Below are 18,489 nucleotides of genomic sequence, written 5' to 3'. Positions count from 1 at the left end.
ACAAAATGAAGACCACCAGAGACTGAAACCCAGTGTAGCTGTTGTAGGTTCCACTCCCTCTCAAGCATCAATTTCTCTTTAGGTGCTCATGTCCTGCCCTTTCTAGGATCAAGATTTTTCTCCTACATTCAAAATATGAAAACAAAATATTAGTAGAACAGTCTCATTATATCTGTCATCTTAATGCATGTACAATGTATTTATCTTCAGTAGTTTTACTACCTCTGTCATTTTGCCATCAGCATAATGCACTGCTCACACACACACACACACACACACACACACACACATACACACACACACGGTTGTTCCATGTTTCCCAGCTACATGTCATACTGAATTTTTGCAGTATTTACGCTACTAAAAATGGTTGTTCCTACCTTATCTTTTTGTTGTTGTTGTTGTTGTTGTTTTTGGTTGGTTAGTTAGTTTTGGTTTTTTTGTTTTTTGTTATGTGGGGTCATTGGGAAGGTCCCAGTTAGATATTAAACTTCTTAATCTGGCTTGTTTTGTTTGCTTTCTCTCCTTCTCTTCCTTTCTGAGATGATTTTTCATTGTGTTTAGATATTTCCATTCACTAATTACCCTTGTCTTGTGATCTGTCTTCACTACTGACGTATTTGTTCCCTTTCAAGCATTCATTTCAGTATTGAGATCAAGCCTTCCTGCAGCTGGGCAAGTGCTCTGCCACTGTGCTATTCCTCCACCCCTCTCGAGAATTTTTTAAGTCACTGTTTCAGAGAATTCTTTAAGTCTACCTTCACTAAAATCTAGTAAACATCTCCATGAAGTCAGAATTGTCTTTAAGAAATGTGTTCACTGCCGGGCAGTGGTGGCACGTGCCTTTAAACCCAGCACTCGGGAGGCAGAGTTAGGAGAATCTCTGTGAGTTCGAGGCCAGCCTGGTCTAGAGAAAGAGTTCCAAGACAGGCTCCAAAGCTGTTGGTAGTATTTAAACTCAAACGAGCTACCTCCACCTTCATTCTTCTGATCCTAAGGATGACAATAACAGCAAACTGGTCATGACATCACAAGCTACTCAGCTTTTTTTTTTAATTTTATTGATTTTGATTGAGCTCTACATTTTTCTCTGTCCCCCTCCCTGCCTCTTCCCTCCTCCCTTCAATCTTCCCCCAAGGTCCCCATGCTCCCAATTTACTCAGGAGATCTTGTCTTTTTCTACTTCCCATGTAGATTAGATCCATGTCTGTTTCTCTTAGGGTCCTCATTGTTGTCTAGGTTCTCTAGAATTGTGAATTGTAGACTAGTTTTCTTTGTGTTTAAAAACCACTTATGAGTGAGTACGTGTGATAATTGTCTTTCTGGGTCTGGTTTACCTCACTCAAAATGATGTTTTCTAGCTCTATCCATTTGCCTGCAAAATTCAAGATGTTGTTATTTTCTGCTGTGTAATACTCCACTGTGTAAACTTACCACATTTTTCTTATCAATTTTTCGGTCGAAGGGTATTTAGGTTGTTTCCAGGTTCTGGCTATGACAAACAAAGCTGCTATGAACATAGTTGATCACATGTCCTTGTGGCACGATTGAGCATCCTTTGGATATATATCCAAAAGTGGTATTACTGGCTCTTGAGGAAGGTTGTTTTCTAATTTTCTGAGAAATCGCCACACTGACATCCAAAGGGACTTGCACTCCCACCAGCAATCCAGGAGTGTTCCCTTTACCCCATAACCTCTCCAGCATAAGTTGTCATCAATGTTTTTGATCTTGGCCATTCTTACAGGTGTAAGATGGACTCTCAGAGTTGTTTTGATTTGCATTTCTCTGGTGACTAAGCTACTCAGCTTCTAACAGAATGAATCTGAGCATTTGACTGACCAAGTCCTCCCACTGCTCTGGCCGGCCTCTTCCAGTTGCTTCAGTTGATTCAGGAAGACACCACTGGTACTCTCTTTCTGTCCAAGTTGGTTCTAGTGCGATCACAAGATGCCTCTCTTTTTCCTGACTTCCACCTAAATGTGCCTCCGTGCTCCCAGCTAAGCTTCTCGCTTCTTTTGTGGAGACAGTGAGAAGTCAGTGGAGGCCAGGACTGAGAACTCATGAGTTCTTCCTACTTCCTAAGAAAAGCCTATGAGGCAAGTTGCTTTACTGCTTAAGGTAAACTCTTACTTGTAAAATGAAGTATTTGGACCACACGAGCAATAAATCTCTTATATCTTACACAACCAAAGCCCAGTTACTGTTTTTTTAAGATTTATTTTGTTTATCTTTTTTCTTCTTTTTTTATTAAGAGTTTTTTAATACAATCTTTTCTCATTTTACACAGCTATCTCCCTCCCCCTCCCTCTCCCTCCTCCCACTTCCTCCACCTTCCCTCCCACCCCGTACCTCCCCATCCGCTCCCCAGAAAGGGTAAGTCTTCCCATGGGGAGTCATCAAAGTCTGACATTTCCCTTCAAGGCAAGACCAAGGCCCTCCCCCCTATATCTAGCAAGGTATCCCTCCAAAAAGAATGTGCTCCTAGAAACCAGTTCAAGTACTAGGGATAAATCCTAGTACCACTGCCAGTGACCCCACAGGCTGTCCAAGCCTCACAACTGTCCCCCACATACAGTGGGCCTAATTTGGTCCTATGCAGACTTGTCCACTATCAGTCCAGAATCAGTGAACTATCACTAGCTCAGGTCAGCCATTTCTGTGGGTATCACCATCATGGTCTTTACACCTTTGCTCATATTATGACTCCTCCCTCTCTTGGGCTTTCTCAGAGAGCTCGGCCCAGTGCTTCACTGTAGATCTCTGTATCTGCTCCCATCAGTTGCTGGTTAAAGGTTCTATGATGACAATTAAAGTGGTCATCAATCTGACTACACAAATGCCCCAACTTTTATTTCTATCTCAGAATCTTCTTTTCAGCTCCCTCCATCCTTATTTCAAGCATCTAACTCCTCACTCCACCAAGTGGTCCCAAGGGCTCGATATGAGTCCCAAAGTCTTCTATCCTCCTGAATGTCCTCTTTCTGTGACCGAATCTGCTATTCTCTGTTCCTTAGCACTGTAACCCACTTATCTTTGCTTGCCCCCCTCCATATTTCTCAGAACCCCTTCACTCTGCTTCTGCAGTCCAAACACTCACAGCCTTTTGTATTGTTGCAATAACCTAACCAGGCTTCCCTTTCAACTTCCCCACTACACAATAAGGCTATGTTCAGTTTCTAAAAACGGGATTTTAACTGTCCTTTTCTCCCGGAAAATGTTCCATTGTTTACTATCTCACACATAAACAACTGCCGAGCCCCTTGTCATGGCAACCCAGGGGTCTCCATCAGCAATCTATCCTTTTCCTGCTACTCTTAGCTGATTGCATGTTACGCGTCATAACAATTTAGATTCCGTATCTGCTGTTTCAAATACTGTGCAGTGTTCCCATTCCAGACTCCGGGTCACACTGGGCTTTCACTTGATGCCCTCTCTCCCTATTCTTGAGTCTCCAGCCACTACCGACCTCACCCACTCAGAAGCGGTCCCAGAACCTCTCCTAATACCATCAGCCAGAAGCAACCTCTCCCTGTCTCTCCTCGGCCTCATGGCACCTTCCTTTTGCCTGAGCAATAACTGACACTGTGTTTCTCAGACTGCAGTTTCTTGCAGAAACTCTTCTTCTTCTTCATGAGAATGTAAGCAGCTTAGAGAAAGTATTTCAGAAGCATGTATTTATGTATTACAGCAGATTTGTGGTGTGTACGTGTGCATGCTGGCACACGCATGCCACCATGCACTTGTGGAGGTCAAAAGGCAATCTTCAGGAGTCACTTATCTCCTTCTGCTTCATTAAAGCAAGTGTCTCCCTTGTCTCTGCCTGTCTCTGTCCCCCATCTCCCCATAGGAGCGATGGAATTACAAGTGAGTGCCACCGCATCTGTTTTTGGTTTTTATTTTCTTTTAAGGCAGAGTCTCACTCTGTAGCCCTGGCTACCAAGTAATGCCCTGTGCTGACCCAGCTGTGCTCAAATTCACAGGGATCTGCTGGCCTCTGCCTCCCAAATACTGGGATTAAAGACATGTGCCATTGTATCTGATCTAGTAGACTTTGTGTTGGTTTGTTGATTGTTTTGTTTTGTCATTGTTTGTTTTTCTTTTCTTTTTCTTTTAAAACAGGGTTTCTCTGTGTGGTCCTGGCTGTCCTGGAACTCACTTATGTAGACCAGGCTGGCCTCGAACCCACAGAGATCCGCCTGCCTCTGCCTCCTGAGTGCTGGGATTAAAATCATACATCACTACATCCTGCCTACGGTTTTTTTTTTTTCTTTTTTTAAATGTGGGTTCTGGAGATAAAACTCAGGTCACCAGGCTTGTGTACCAAGCACTTTTACCCACTAAACCATCTTGCCAAAACCTCAATAGTTTTGAAACACTGCAAAAACTACTGATATACATATTGCATTTGTACATAAGTATCTAAGTATTGGATAAATTAATACTAAAATAACTTAATATAAATCCTGCTTGGAAGAATCAATCATATGTGAATATTACCAATCAATAATTAATCAACATCTCCACAATACATTCTTAAGTATTGTGCTTACTTTTGTGAGGAATGAGGTAGGGGCAATATCATTGCGCACCACCTGTTCATCTTGACTTTCAATTGTACAAAGTGAATAGATTAATTTTCAAAATAAGAGGTCATCTTTTACAGAATTGGAATTTGTGGCTTTCAACTGTTGAAATGAGCTAAGTAAAGCAGCCAAGAACCCAGGCAGTTGCTCACTGAACGAAAGTCTAATTGAGCAAAAAGTCTAATTGTGCACTGATGAAGTAATCAACAATGAAAGTCACTCGAAAGAGTCAAATTAATAAATGCTCAGCTTGCCAAGTCTCCTGCCAGGACAATTGGGGGGAAGCAGGTGGCATTTCACATCTATTTGCTTCACACTAGGTTGGAGAGGGTCTGGCTGGCTGGTCACCTCTGTACAGCAGCAGTAGAGTTCCAGAAAATTCTTAAGACCAACTCAGAGTTTATTTGATGATACTGAGACTAAATTATTCCCAGAATATTTTTCAGTGATGCTTGTATTACAATCAGACTTAGCAAAGGAATAATAATCTACTGCTAATTAATGCCTTGTAAGAAAAAAAGCACTCCTATCTTAAAATAAGATCATGCCAGCAACATTATAAAATTACGTTCCCACCTGCCTTGACTGATGGGAGAGAGGCATCACATTGCCTCCAAATGACAAAACACTGGTATTCCTAAGCAACACTTGTATAATCCCTGTGTTGTCAAAACACTTCAGAAGTCCCGCCTCTACCCATACCTTCCACTACTTGTTACTAACTCCAAGAGAAAATCAGCATAGACTGGCAGCCAGAGAGAATAGGGAGGGATTGCTGGGTTTGGTGGACACTCTGTCTCCTGTGCACCTTTCTGGGAGCTACTCCTGGAGAAGAGGGGAGCAATCACCCCTGGGAAACCACACTAATGACGGGTCCTATTTCTGGCTATCTGTCCTGAGGCTGCCTCCAAACCTCAGGGCTTCAGAATGCAGAGAACAAAGAGCTTGCTTAAGGAATTTCCTACCTGAGAAAAAGCTACAGTGGTTTGGTTAAGAGTGAAGAGGCTGATCTCAAGTTGTCTGAGTTCAAATCCTGGTTCCATCACTTAGTAGTTTTGAGAATCTGAATAGTTAATCTCCCTAAACATCCATTCCCCCCCCCCTTTTGTAAAAAGAAAATTATCATGGTATGTCTTAGTTATTATAACTTATTAAGTGAAAGAGTGCCTCTGAGACACTTAACAAAATATTCGACACAAACAAAATGCTACTAATATTTGCTCAAGAACAATAGAGAATTGGTTCACAGTTTAGAAAATTTTGTGACCAATGACTAGATTACATTCCCCACCCTGCCAAAAAAAAAAAAAAAAAAAAAAAACCCTAAACATTACAAAAGTGATTCTAAAGACCCAAGCTTGTTTGTTGCCTAGTTGCTTTTTCCTGAAAGAACTATTTATAAAACTTAAAAAAGCAATGTTGATGAAGTCATGTATTCTTCCTACGCACAAAGGGAAGCCCAGCACAACAGCTGGGGAACAAACATGTTGTTTTTCAACAAATGTACCTGAATTTACACATCAAAAAAGAAGAGTTTCAATCTTCAAAGGGATCACCTCAGGAAGCTGTGTACTTTCAATAGAGCTGCCAAAGACTGTCAGAGTCTCCCTTCTGCATTAGCTCCTGGCTTGGCCTCACATTCTTTCAGGTGCTTTAGTTGGCAACAAAATTTTATGCTCTGAGAATTTTCAGTTTTGAATTGGATTTAAGAAAAAACTCGTGAATAAGATGGAGAATAATATTTCCTTAGGTTTTGGGGAGGTTGGGTTTGGGGGGCGGGTGTTGTTCTTTTTGTTTCGGTTTGATTTGGTTTGGTTTTTAATGAGAGATAAGGCTTTTTTTTTTTTTCTTTTAACTTGGATAGTCAAATATATCGATTCCAGCTAGTGCATCTCATAGGATCAACAGAAGCACTATCAGCGTGAGCTGGCTGCTTCTGTATGCACGCTAAGTTATGTAGTTATTTATTGAATTTTACCAAACAGACGCCTCTTGAGAACTGAGAACTTTGACAAGTGCTAGCTTATCCTGTGTTCCTGTCTTACAAGGAAGGTACTTCAGCTTCCCCATTTCACAGTCAAGGTTACTGAGGTGCCATGGTATTTGATCTAATGTCGTGGAGCAGATAAATGGGAGAGTCAGAAACCAAACTCAGGCTGCCTGGTTAGCGCGTATACTCTTTTCTAGAAAACAGAACCTGACAGCAGTAATGATTCTGCTCTTCTGTTCTGGAATAGGTTGTAAGGTTGTTTGATTGCTTGCCTTGTTGACTCATTCATTGAGGTACTGTGCTTAAATTTGGTGGAAAGTATATCTTGCCATGAATTATTCTTTTTTAACCTTGGCGGATAGAGAGTAACGTTATCGAAGCTCCCTTTCTTCATTGTCTGGCCTGTTGCACCAGGAGGAAGCCACTCCACTTTCTAGCTTCCTCCCTCTCTGAGGATCCGGCCCCTGGCGGTCTTTCCTGTTTTCCACATGTGTAGGCCTTTTACCCAGCAACATCTTCAGCCTGTGCCAGGAGCAGTCTCCTCCCACCTGCTTCAAAACTCCCTCCTGACAACTCACCTTTTTCCATTGCTTCACTCCAAAGTCTGTATCACCAGCCTGATGGGGAAGGGAGAAACGGGGCAAAGAGAAAGAAAGACAGTGAAAGCTTCCCTCCCCGTTAAAAGTCATTTCTGGGTTATTTTCCTTAAGCTGAATCTCTTCTGTTACTGCCCCCATCATCACCAAGTTGTATCTCCTTTGTTGCGAAACACACGTGGCTTCTTATCAAGGCCAGCCACCTGGCACTGCCTACCCTTTCTCAGACAATGACAATTGGCCAGATCTCATTCCCGTATAAACTTTGAAAATTAATTATGCTTAAACTTTTCTTTAATTTCAGGATAAAAGAAAAATACAAGAAGAAATCTCACAGAAACGTCTGAAAATAGAAGAAGAAAAATCGAAACACCAACATCTCAAGGTACCACATCTGACTTCCCTTTCCCCTCGACAGTTTGTGTTCAAACAGCCTGACAGCATTTACCAGCCCACAGCCATAAAGATGCTTTAGGAGAGAGAAGCATGCCAGGTTAGCTCAATGGCCAGTCTAATCACCCAGGAGGAAGCCAGTAAGCCACTGATAATTGCATCTGAGATTAATACCTTTTGGCGAACCTGAGGAAAGTAGGGAACGCGGTTTTACTGCCTCTATGATTTGAGAGCAGAGTTTCCAGATCTTCCTCAGTAACCTTGAGAAATCAGCCTTGAGAATTTGGCCCTGGCGAAGCCTTGCTTAACATCCTGGGGAGAGAGGGTTGATCCAGCTAGGAAGTTCCTTTTGAAATCAATGAAAGGCCAGCCCTTCCCCAGGGGCTGCAGGGCAGACAGTGTCTCTCCCGCCTGGTCAAGGATGCCTGTGTTCCAAAGCTCCCTGCAGTGAGCTCAATGTTGTTTGCATATGGTTGGGATTCTATTTTATTTTGTTTTGACAGAACATGAGATCATAACTATAAATAAATCTCCATTTGAAAACTCAGACTTTACATCTTGCACAGGGTGTGGTCATTTTGTAATTAAAGCACATAGGGTTTCGACATTTTGTTACGTAGTTTGGTCAGAGGATCCAAGGAAAGGGCAAACTTGAGCTCCTTGTGAATATAGGCCCAAGCAGGAAACTGTCTATCTGGCAGGGGCACTATCAATAGATCGAATGAATTCCCTCAATGAACAATGCTCCACAGTCATAAAGTCTCCCAACTTAAACTTGCCAGTTCAGCTAAATCCATTTTTCTAATGGAAAAAATATTGACTCTGAAAAGGCACATCATTCAGGACTCAGGTTAGCCTCTGTCCTCTGGATTCTGTTGGCCACTGTGCTCCTATTGAAGGTGACATTTCCACTGTGTGATGGATGGCTGAAAGCCATAGTTAACCTGCTCTTCTTAACAAAGTAGCACACTGAATTTATGTTGAGTGCTGGACACGCTCAAGAGATACAACATGTACACCCAGGAAAATCAGTGAAATAATAACAAACTTAGCAATCCAAGGGAAGTCAGTGAATTCTCAAATATTTGAAACAGATCCAGAATAAACGATGCCCCCTTTTCCCTCCCAAACATACACATACACACTTTGAGTCAGGCTATGATTAGTTTCCTACTTCAGAGAAAACCTGTCCATCTCTGGCACTCAAGGGCCGCTACCCCTGCAGTATGGAAGACCGTGTAACTGTCGAGCTCACCGTAACAAAAAGCATTTAAATATTTCCTCAGCTCTTTTGAGGAAGTAAGGTTCACACAGGAAAAGGCGGACTCACTCCAAGATTCATGCCTGAGGTGGCCTTGGTAGCAGTACATGTCAAAACAATCCCAGCAAGAATATATACTATTTCCTATTGATATGCTTTCCAGAGCCAAGGAGCGTCTTCCAGTCCAATCAATGTGTGAACCAAACTTTGGATGGCTGTCCACTGTTGTATAGATTGTATACTGTACCATACAAATGAGCTGCTGGAAACCTACTCATTCCCCTTGCCAGCTGTGCCTTCTGCTCAGGGCCTGCCTGTACCTGAAGCAAGAGATTTTCATTTTTTCTGGTCCCAAGGTGTTCTCCTCTTTCCTTCAAGGACCTAAAAGGGAGGAGATGAGGAAAAGAGGGAAATAACGTGTTCTAATTTGAGAAATTAAAGATTAAAGTTAAGAAGACAAGTTAAATGGTGGTGTTTTTATTTAGACAAGAAACATTAACTGTACATTCTGAGGTCAGAGAAAATGTTCATGAAGATGTGGATTTTAAGTAGAACCTTAGATGGTGAGTGGAATTTACTGCGCTACATGTAGGGCCTCGCAGTGAACGTAGGTGAGCATAGTGCCTATTACTTTCGAGGTACTATACAAGACCCAAAAATATGACAAAGCTTGCTCTGTGCCTTTAAAAATAACTGACACATGACTCGCAATGGCATTTGTCCTACCATGGGCACTAGACTGGAGCAACGACCACAGAGAAAATACAGGACAAAGAGTGGATATTTCACCATTCTTCCAAGTGTGCAGAAATTGCCAGCTAGTCCAACAGAAACCAGGCCCAGTTCCAAAAGCAGGCTCACAAATGTGCAAAAGTAGTCTTTAAATTGATTTTATGCTATTTTGCCAAGTTTTGAAAGTTCTATTATCTATTTTCTTTTCCATCCAGTTGTCCTGGCTCCCATGACTCTTTGCTGCTTCCCTGATTGTAAGCTAGTTTATATTACACCACGATGGTATACTTAGATATTGCAAGCTTTCTCTCCTGTCTCTCTCTTTCTCTCTTATACACACACACACACACACACACACACACACACTGTGATCCTTAACTCCTGATGCTTGGACCCACAATGCATTGCACTTCCATAGACATTTATTAACATTCCAATCTAATGATTCTGAAATACCTATAATGTGTATTCTGTGAACCCCATCGCCTGTAATAGCTTTAATCAAGAAAAACAAATTGTAGTCGAAAAGAATTTTTTTTTTTTTTGCTATAAGTTCATTCAACTCATAGTAAGAAAAACCAGCTGATTCCAAGTCTATTGTAATTGCTGAGTATCGTGTAGTAACACCTTGGGAGACCTTTTTATAAAAACTGAGAGATATGGCTTGTATGTCACTATAGCACTTGTATTTTTGCTTAGTTACTAGAGCTTTTAGTTCTACTATCTACCTTTGTTGTGATGGTGATTAAACCCAGGGCCTTGTACACACCCGGCAAGCAGTCTCCAGGGAGCAACCTCAGCAGCCCATACAGCTTTTTATTCTGAACTTCATTGTCATGAAATAGTTAAGTTGGTGGCATCACAGATTCCTGTCTGGCCCATCCAGCTTAGTATCAGCGGACTGTGCCATCTGAGTGTTTCTTAGATCAACAGGCAAGCAAGTGGCACTGTCCTTTGGGATGATTCAGAAAGACTCAAACTTACTGATGTGTGAGAATGGATTTGCATGTAAATAAGATTTAAAGGGTAAAAAAGATGACTCACTTGGTTAAGTGCTTGCCATAGAAACACAGAGACCTAAGTCGAGATCCCCAGTATACAAATAAAAACGCAAGCACCTATAATCATAGGTCTCAGGAGGTAGAGTCAGGCTTGCTGTCAACCAGTCTGGCCAAATCCTGTCTCAAAAATAAGGTAGAGAGCCAGCAAGATGACGTACTGGGTAAAGCTGCTTACTGCCAAGCCTGGTGACCTACATGCAACCCTGGGATATAGTTGGGGGGAGAAAACCAGCTTCGGCAGGTTGTCCTCTGACCTCCATGCACCTCAGCACACAAGGCATGAGCACCATCCCGTACACAAATTAAGTAAGTCAAATGTCATTTGAAGAATACCAAGGTGGAGAGTGAGAGAGGAAGACACCAGCAGTGACCTCTGACCTCCACATGTACTAGCATACATGTGCAGTTACATGCACAAGTATATACACACACAAACTTGTATGCACTCATAGACCACACACACACACACACACACACATACACACGAGGTTTCAATGTCTAAAAGCTAGCTTCAGAAGAGTCTAGAGGTTTCACAGAAGGAAAACATCAACTTTATGGAGGCAGGATAACAGGAGAAAATGAGTCTCTTTACTATGCCCACGACTACAATTCATAAAATTTGTGGGCAACAGGAGGTTTATGAAATTGTTGACAGATATAAAGAAATAAATGTCTTCTTGACTACACATTAACTATCCTCAAATTCCAGCAATAAAAAATAGATTAAAATTCAGATAAATTCTTAAAATGCTGATCCATTTTCTTGGTGTCCTAAACCCCAGGAGTCAAATATGGGCCTATATTATTGTTGTTCACTGGGTCTGGGAAGGGAACAGTTTTGTAAGCATCTCATCAGCTATTATTATAAAAGTCTTGATTAGCTTGGGAAGACTGTCTGGCCCCAGAACAGAGTAACACAAACTGTTCTTGTATTGGGTGTTAGTCCCAGAAAGGATTGCAGATTCTGAAAGGGTCAACAAACACAATGATATAGGACTCTTCCTTTATACAGTGGTCTGTAACCCAGGTTCTGCATTTGTCTGCAGCATCAGTCTGCAGCCTTCAGACCTTCTTACTTTGACAGATTTTTTTACATGATCTCAATAGTTATTTGTAGTTATTGTAGTACTGATTTGGTTTCTTTTTAAAGAAGAAAGGAGCCAAGAAGATTACAAAGAAGGAAAAATGCCAGATTTGTTGAGTTAAATTAGTGGGAAAAAATAATCCCTCTTTTTTCATATGCCCACTGTTGCTATTCCTAAGATTTGCAAGCAATAAGAGATTTGGGGAGTCGTCGGCAAATATAAAAACATATGTTTATGTTTCCTGACATCAGAAAAAAGCCTTGAGGGAGAAATGGCTCCTCGACGGAATCAGCAGTGGAAAAGAACAGGAAGAGATGAAGAAGCAAAATCAACAAGACCAACACCAGACCCAGGTTCTAGAGCAAAGTATCCTCAGGTATGCCCTTTCTGGGGTACTTCTCAAATCTCCTCCCCTAAAAGTGAGGTGATGGTCATAAAGAAAATTGGGAAGTGTAAATATTAGATGGGATTATTAGTAATGCCATGACCATAGCTATCATGGGAGAAAGATGTAGGAGAGGGGGTCAAAAGTCATTTTCTAACCTACACACAGAAGATAGATGACATGTTTTCCTTTTATGTATGTAAATGTGTATGTACAGGTATGCTCAAAGATAGCTATCCTGTATGTGATAGAAGGCAAAGGTTGATGTTGGCATGTCCTTCTCAGTTGCTTCTTCCCCTATTTTTTAAAAATATTTTTATTAACTTTTGAGAATTTTATACAATGTATTTTGATCATATTCACCCCGAGTCCTCCCAGATGAATCCCTTCCTTCCTACCCCCCAGAACTTCATGTCCTCTTTGTTGTTGCTGCTGCTGTTGTTTTAAATAAGTCATGGGCTCCAGTGTGTGTTGACCTGGGTGTGGGGACCTCCACGGAAGCATGGTCAGTCTGCCAGAAGCTACGCCTTCAGAGAAAACTGAATCTCCTTCTCACAGAAGCCACAAATGGCCAGCAGCTTCTCACTCAGGGGTGTGGGCTCATAGACCCTTTTCCACTCATGCTAGAATGTTGATGCCTTGATCTTATGTAGTCTTGTGCCTCCACTGCTGAGTCCAACATACCTTGGTCCATGGAACCTGACTAGGGGCAGGCAGTAATGGAGAAAGGATAGACACACAAACAGAAAGGCTGGGATCCCGAGGGTTATACATGTTCTAGAGGAGCTGGATCATCTGCCACAGCAACCCAGAACCTCAACATGTCTGTTGTGAACTACACAAAGGGAGGAGTTAGCTAGCCTTGATAGGAGCTATCTACAGGGGAGCAGTCTCAGGGTTGTAAACATCCAGGGGCAGGAAGTTACAGTTGCTAGTTTTTGCACACACTGATCAAACACTTCAACTTGTACCACAAGAAAGCTTTGCCACTCTAAGCCTGACCTGTATAGACAAGGCTTTACCAAATCTCCAAGGGTCTGAGGCATTGGTCCTTGACATGGTTGTGTCCATGTCAACAATCACATCACTCAGGACCTCATCTGCTCTTTATATATTTAGTCTGGGGTTTTGGGCTCCCCAAAGGCTGCCCTGTGCTCATGAACACATGATCCTGCCATATCCAGAAGATGCTATTTAACTCCAATCTTCCCTGTCTGACACTTGCAATATTTCCAAACCCTTTCTTGGCCAGCCTTTTCTGTTATTGTGATGAAACCCCATGACCAAAACAACTTGGAGAGGAAAGGGTTTAATTGGCTTTCACGTCCACAACAGTATTCAGCATCAAAGGAAGTCAGAATAAGAACTCAAACAGAGAACTAATGCAGAGGCCATGGATGGGTGCTGCTTACTGCTTTGTTCCCAATGACTTGCTCAGCCTGCTCTCTTATAGAACCCAGGACCATTAGGCCACGGGGGGCTGGGCCCTTCCCCATCAATCACTAATTAAGAACATGCTGTACAGGTTTGCCTGCAGCCTGATCTTATGGAGGCATTTTTTTAATTGAGGTTCCCGCCTCTCAGATGATTTTAGCTGGTGTCAAGTGGACATAAGTCTATCCAGCACATTCTCTTCCTTGATGGTCCCCGATTCTTGGGAAGGGGATGTAATATAGATGAGGTATTTGTGGCTTACCACTCCTTGAACACTTATTCTCTGCACTATGTTCTGAGTGCCTGCATTAGCCACTGTCTGCTGTACAAAGAAATTTCTCTGACATGGTCTGAGAGATCTGCACTCATCTATGGGTAGAGGGACACACGTTTTGAAGGCAATTTGATGCTGTTGATTTTAGCAGAATAATAGTAGTTGGTTCAACCCTGGGATCTGAGAGCTCCCCAACCATGGGTCCTTGGCCAGATTTACAGTACCAAGCATGAATTTCCCCTGTGGAACAGGTCTTAAATCCAATAGAAGGCCATTGGTCCACTCCTATTTTTTTTTGAGACAAGATGTCTCACATCATCAGCTAGGTCACTGAGCAGCACCATCATGCCCTGCTTTTGAATAGATTTAAGTAGATGCTAGGGACTTGAAGTCAGGTCCTCGTGCTTGTGCAGCAAGCACTTTATCCACTAAGCCCTCCCCTCAGGCCCCAAAAGATGAAGTGTCTTGTGGCCTAATCACGACAATGATTTAAAGTCTACTCCTCTTTGAAATAGAAGGAACTTCCAGGATCTCACTAACCTGAGACTTGTGGGGAAGGACTGGGCAGGTGTGGCAGCAGCGTCTTCAGCAGGCCTGCTGTGACCACATTCCCTCCATGCTCTCCAGAGAAGAAAAACAGATCTCATTAGTCCTAAAACCAACAATTCGGGAGAAAGGCCTTTCTTTTTTTTGATGGCTTCTTCTGCACTTGCTCATTTACATATATCTGATATTTAATAGGTTAGACTTTTGGCTGTACTACCTTGCTTCGATGGCTTTAAATGAACAGATAATGTCATTGGAATTTTTAATTCTATTACCCCCGAACACTAGTTATTTGCTCAGTATGTTTCCAAATAGCAGGTAATAAACATTTTCTTTAAAACCAAGACATGGCAAAGACCAACTGCCTCTGCAGTTGGACACTCCTTCCCTTATGAGGCCTCCCTTTAGATCAAGCTTCATACCCAGAGTCCATCCAGCCTAAGCTGATGATGTCCCTTCTCCACTCCCCAACACAGATTCCTTATCTCTAATGACTCCCAGGCTAATCCCTGTAAACCTCTCCGCTATGCTGACACCTCAGAACCCCCACTTTCCAGCCTTTCCACATATTGAACACCAACAACTCTCGCTGCGCCTGGTCATAAATAAATGGCTATGTACAGTCAGGCCGCAGGGGCAGGGCTTCGGAGCAAGTCTTTAATCCCAGAGTATTTACTAGGATTCTCTGATAGCCTTTCAGCCTTGCCTGAATGCTCCAAGAAGCACAGAGCTTCTAGCTATTCTGATAGTGCCTGTCTAGACAGAGCTCCTGGCTGAGCCAGAATTTTAAAGCAGGAGTAGATGTTTAATGAGGTATAGAGAATATGCTGTCCCCATTAGGTCTTAATAACCTTTAATAACCTTTAGAGAAAGACATCCATCACCTTTTGCAGAGAGACCTGAAAAACAAGCAGACAGACAGGTATTCCCTTATCCAGCTGTCTCAGTGACCGCAAAACATCACACAGCAACCACTGGGGACTCAGAAGGTCCTCACAGGAAGGTTTATCTCTCAGAGGAAGTCTTTAACAGTGCTCTGTCCTTCTATCAAATTGGCACTCATATGCCCTCTCTTTCCGGCATCTTGCTGTAACTTCATTTTGGACTTTGAGGATGCTGTTACACCATCAGGACTCCTTCATGAGCACCGGGTGAATTTAGTCCACAGATATAAGTAATAAATTTATTAAAGCATTCACCTAGACATGAACTCTTTTAACAGTCACGGCAACCCTAAAAATAAAACACGAACAACTCCATATCATGGATGAGAAAATGGGCTCAAAGAAGGCAGGGGACTTTGTGCCCAGCCACGGGGCTCACAAGGAACAGGCTGAGCTCTAAAGTCAGAGCTCTGCAGCTAGAAAAGAAAAAGAGAGCTTTAAGTATAAATGTTTTGGAAGCTAACATACAGCTGATATGGGCAATTATCTAGAATAACAATTTTAAAAATTTTTATAAAGCTTTTTTTTCAAGCAACTATCCTAAAGAGCTGTATTTGCAAGGCATTAGTAAATGATCCACATCTTTGTTGGCCTTTAGAGGTGTGTTTATCTTGTTTTTTAAAATATGTGCAAGAACAGAACGTTCTGAAACGAAATATGAGCGTGAATATTATGTGTGCCTTGTCTGTATTTCCGCAGCTCCGCGGGTGCTCTGCACTATACAATCGCATGGCCAAGCAGCTTCACCTGCCCTCTGAGCAGCTTTTTCTCAGCTGTTTCTGAGGCTGCTAAATAATCAAGCGCGTGTTTTCCAATTCGCCCATCTGCCTAAGTAACTACCGCGGTGCTTAAGAGGTTTTTAGTACCAATGAACTCAGTAGGCTCCTGCTGGTTCCCCACAACCTGCTGAGACAGTGAACCAGAGCAAAGCCACGCCTCCTTCCCGGAGCAGAGAAAGAGTCCAAGGGCTGCCTGTGATTTATCACTGAGGTGCCTGCTTGGGAGTGACATTTGCCGCTCTGCCAGGCCCCTCGGCGAAAGGATAAGAGTTAAACAGGGACATCAAAATAGAAATGATGCCATTACCTCAGAGTTCGCAACAAGGCCAGACCCTGCCTGTGAAGTGTTTATTCCTTCTATGTTCATGGTTTTGTGACAGTTCGCCTTTAGCATCTTACTCTCGTCTCCTGCCCGCAGTCTGTGAGCTCAGCTAGTCTGCGTTCGCCGCTCTCAGCTTCCTCGCTTCTAAGTTGGGACAGGCCTCTTGAGAATACAGTGATTTCCCTGACGCACAGTAGGTGATTAATATAAATATATTAGAGAAAGAATACTATTCTTCATTGAAAGTATAAATCATAGGACTAGGGAGCTGGATAAAACCATTGCAAGTGTTCTAGTGTAATATCATGAGCAAAAGCAATTTGAGGAAGAAAGAGGCTTTTTTGGCTTGGAAGTTACAGGTCCATCGTTGGGGAAACCAAGGCAAGGCAGAAACCCAGAGGTAGGAAATGAAGCAGAGACTATGGAAGAATGCTGCTTGCTGGCCTGCTTACCCTAGCTTGCTCAGCTAACTTTCTTACACAACCCAAAGCCACTTCCCATTGATTAACAGAAAATATAATTTCCCACAGATCAGTCTGATGGAGGAAATTCCTCAGCCGAGGGTCCCTCTTCCCAAGTGTGTCAAGTTGACAACCAAGATAATCAATCACAGCAAACGTGACGGCCTGTGTTCAGATCCTCAGCTTTCATGCAAAAAGCCAGGCATGGAAGCCCATGGCTATAAGGGCTGCCATGGATGGACGGGGAGGGGGCCTTTGTGCTGCCCAACCAGTCTAGAAGACTGCAAAACGTAAAGGAACATCTAAGGAAAACATTTCAACATCAGCCTCTGATGTTCATAAACTCCAATGCACATGTACACATGTGTGTGTGAGAGAGGGGGGAGGGGGGAAAGGGGAGAGAAAACAGAAGAGAACATACATTAATGAGAAAAAAAGAGGTCTACCTCAAATATAATACCTACTCACTCATAAATGGCTTTGGGCCATAAAGCAAAGAAAACCAGCTTACAGATTACAACCCCAGAGAACCTAGACAACAAAGAGGACCCTAAGAGAGACATGCATGGATCTACATAGAAAGGTGAAAAATACAAGATCTCCTTAATAAATTGGAGAGGGTAAAAGGGGAGAGGAGAGCAGAAAAATGTATAGTTCAATAAAAACAATTAAAAAAAGAAAAAAATAGGTCTACCTAAGACTGAGCCTTATTTGAGCTAGTACTCGGCAGAGGAGTACAGTTTAAAGCCAGTCTCAGCTATACAGTGAATTGGAAGCCAGTCTTGGCAACATAAGACCCTATCTCAGAAAAAATATACTTTTTTAATTAAGAAAAATTCAGCAAAATTAGAATATTGCCTAGAGCCTTATCCAGGTGGGCTTATTATTTGACCTCATTCTCTCTCACTTCTTTGAATACAAAAAGTATTTGTGTGTGTGTGTGTGTGTGTGTGTAACAAAGTCTCACTGATCTAGGAAGTATCACCTTACATTTGGAAGTGACTGGTGTGTATTCCCTATAGCTTAAAGGCTAAAATGCTAATAGAACTGAATTATTCTAAGACACTTACTATGCACCAAGCACTACGTACATATATGTACACACATACACTTTATACATATAAGTCATTAAATCTCACGACCATCTAGGAGGCAGTTAACAAACAGAAGAATTAGCACTTATAAGGGTTAGCTCACGCTTCCTGTACAGCTAAAAGGTTAACAGCTTGGGTTTTAATCTGAATTCAAATTCCTAATCATGAAACTGTGCCTCCAATTCTCCAGAAATATTCTATAAAAGTTAAGCCCCTAACACTCTGACAGCATTTTGGTTCTTTCTATTGTTTTTTTGTTTTTTTACTCCAATATAAGCAGCCGTTTCACCCTTAAAGACATCTCACTATTTAGATAGACATTGGCCTGAGCACTTAGCAAAGCTGAAAGGGCTCCAGGACTCCCAGACTCACATATAATCTTTGAGTAAAGTCGTGTCTTTTACTCAGCCTTGAGTCTTTTCTTCTTCCAGAGAAAAACAACATTGCACAAACTAAGTGCGTTCCCATGGTTTCTGTCCCTGAATCACGATTGTAGCCCAGGAACATATTACTAAGTATTTTGCCTGGTTCCCTGATGAATACCTG

At 42.2% G+C, this 18,489-nt stretch overlaps 1 protein-coding gene across 5 annotated transcripts in view; it reads left to right on the top strand.

Moving 5' to 3' along the window:
- Positions 1 to 18,489, top strand: part of Palmd (palmdelphin) — a 50,115-nt gene that overhangs the window by 9,165 nt on the left and 22,461 nt on the right. For all 5 annotated transcript variants that reach the window (XM_038311277.2, XM_038311281.2, XM_038311278.2 and 2 more), the window contains 2 exons: positions 7,477 to 7,557; positions 11,956 to 12,080. In XM_038311277.2, coding sequence (XP_038167205.1) covers positions 7,477 to 7,557; positions 11,956 to 12,080 — 206 coding nt within the window. The remainder of the gene's footprint in view (positions 1 to 7,476; positions 7,558 to 11,955; positions 12,081 to 18,489) is intronic.

The sequence above is a fragment of the Arvicola amphibius genome, chromosome 14, assembly GCF_903992535.2.
Source record: "Arvicola amphibius chromosome 14, mArvAmp1.2, whole genome shotgun sequence".
In the NCBI taxonomy this organism is placed as follows: domain Eukaryota; kingdom Metazoa; phylum Chordata; class Mammalia; order Rodentia; family Cricetidae; genus Arvicola; species Arvicola amphibius.
The sequence above is the reverse complement of the archived record's forward strand: the minus strand, read 5'-3'. Positions and strand labels throughout refer to the sequence as shown.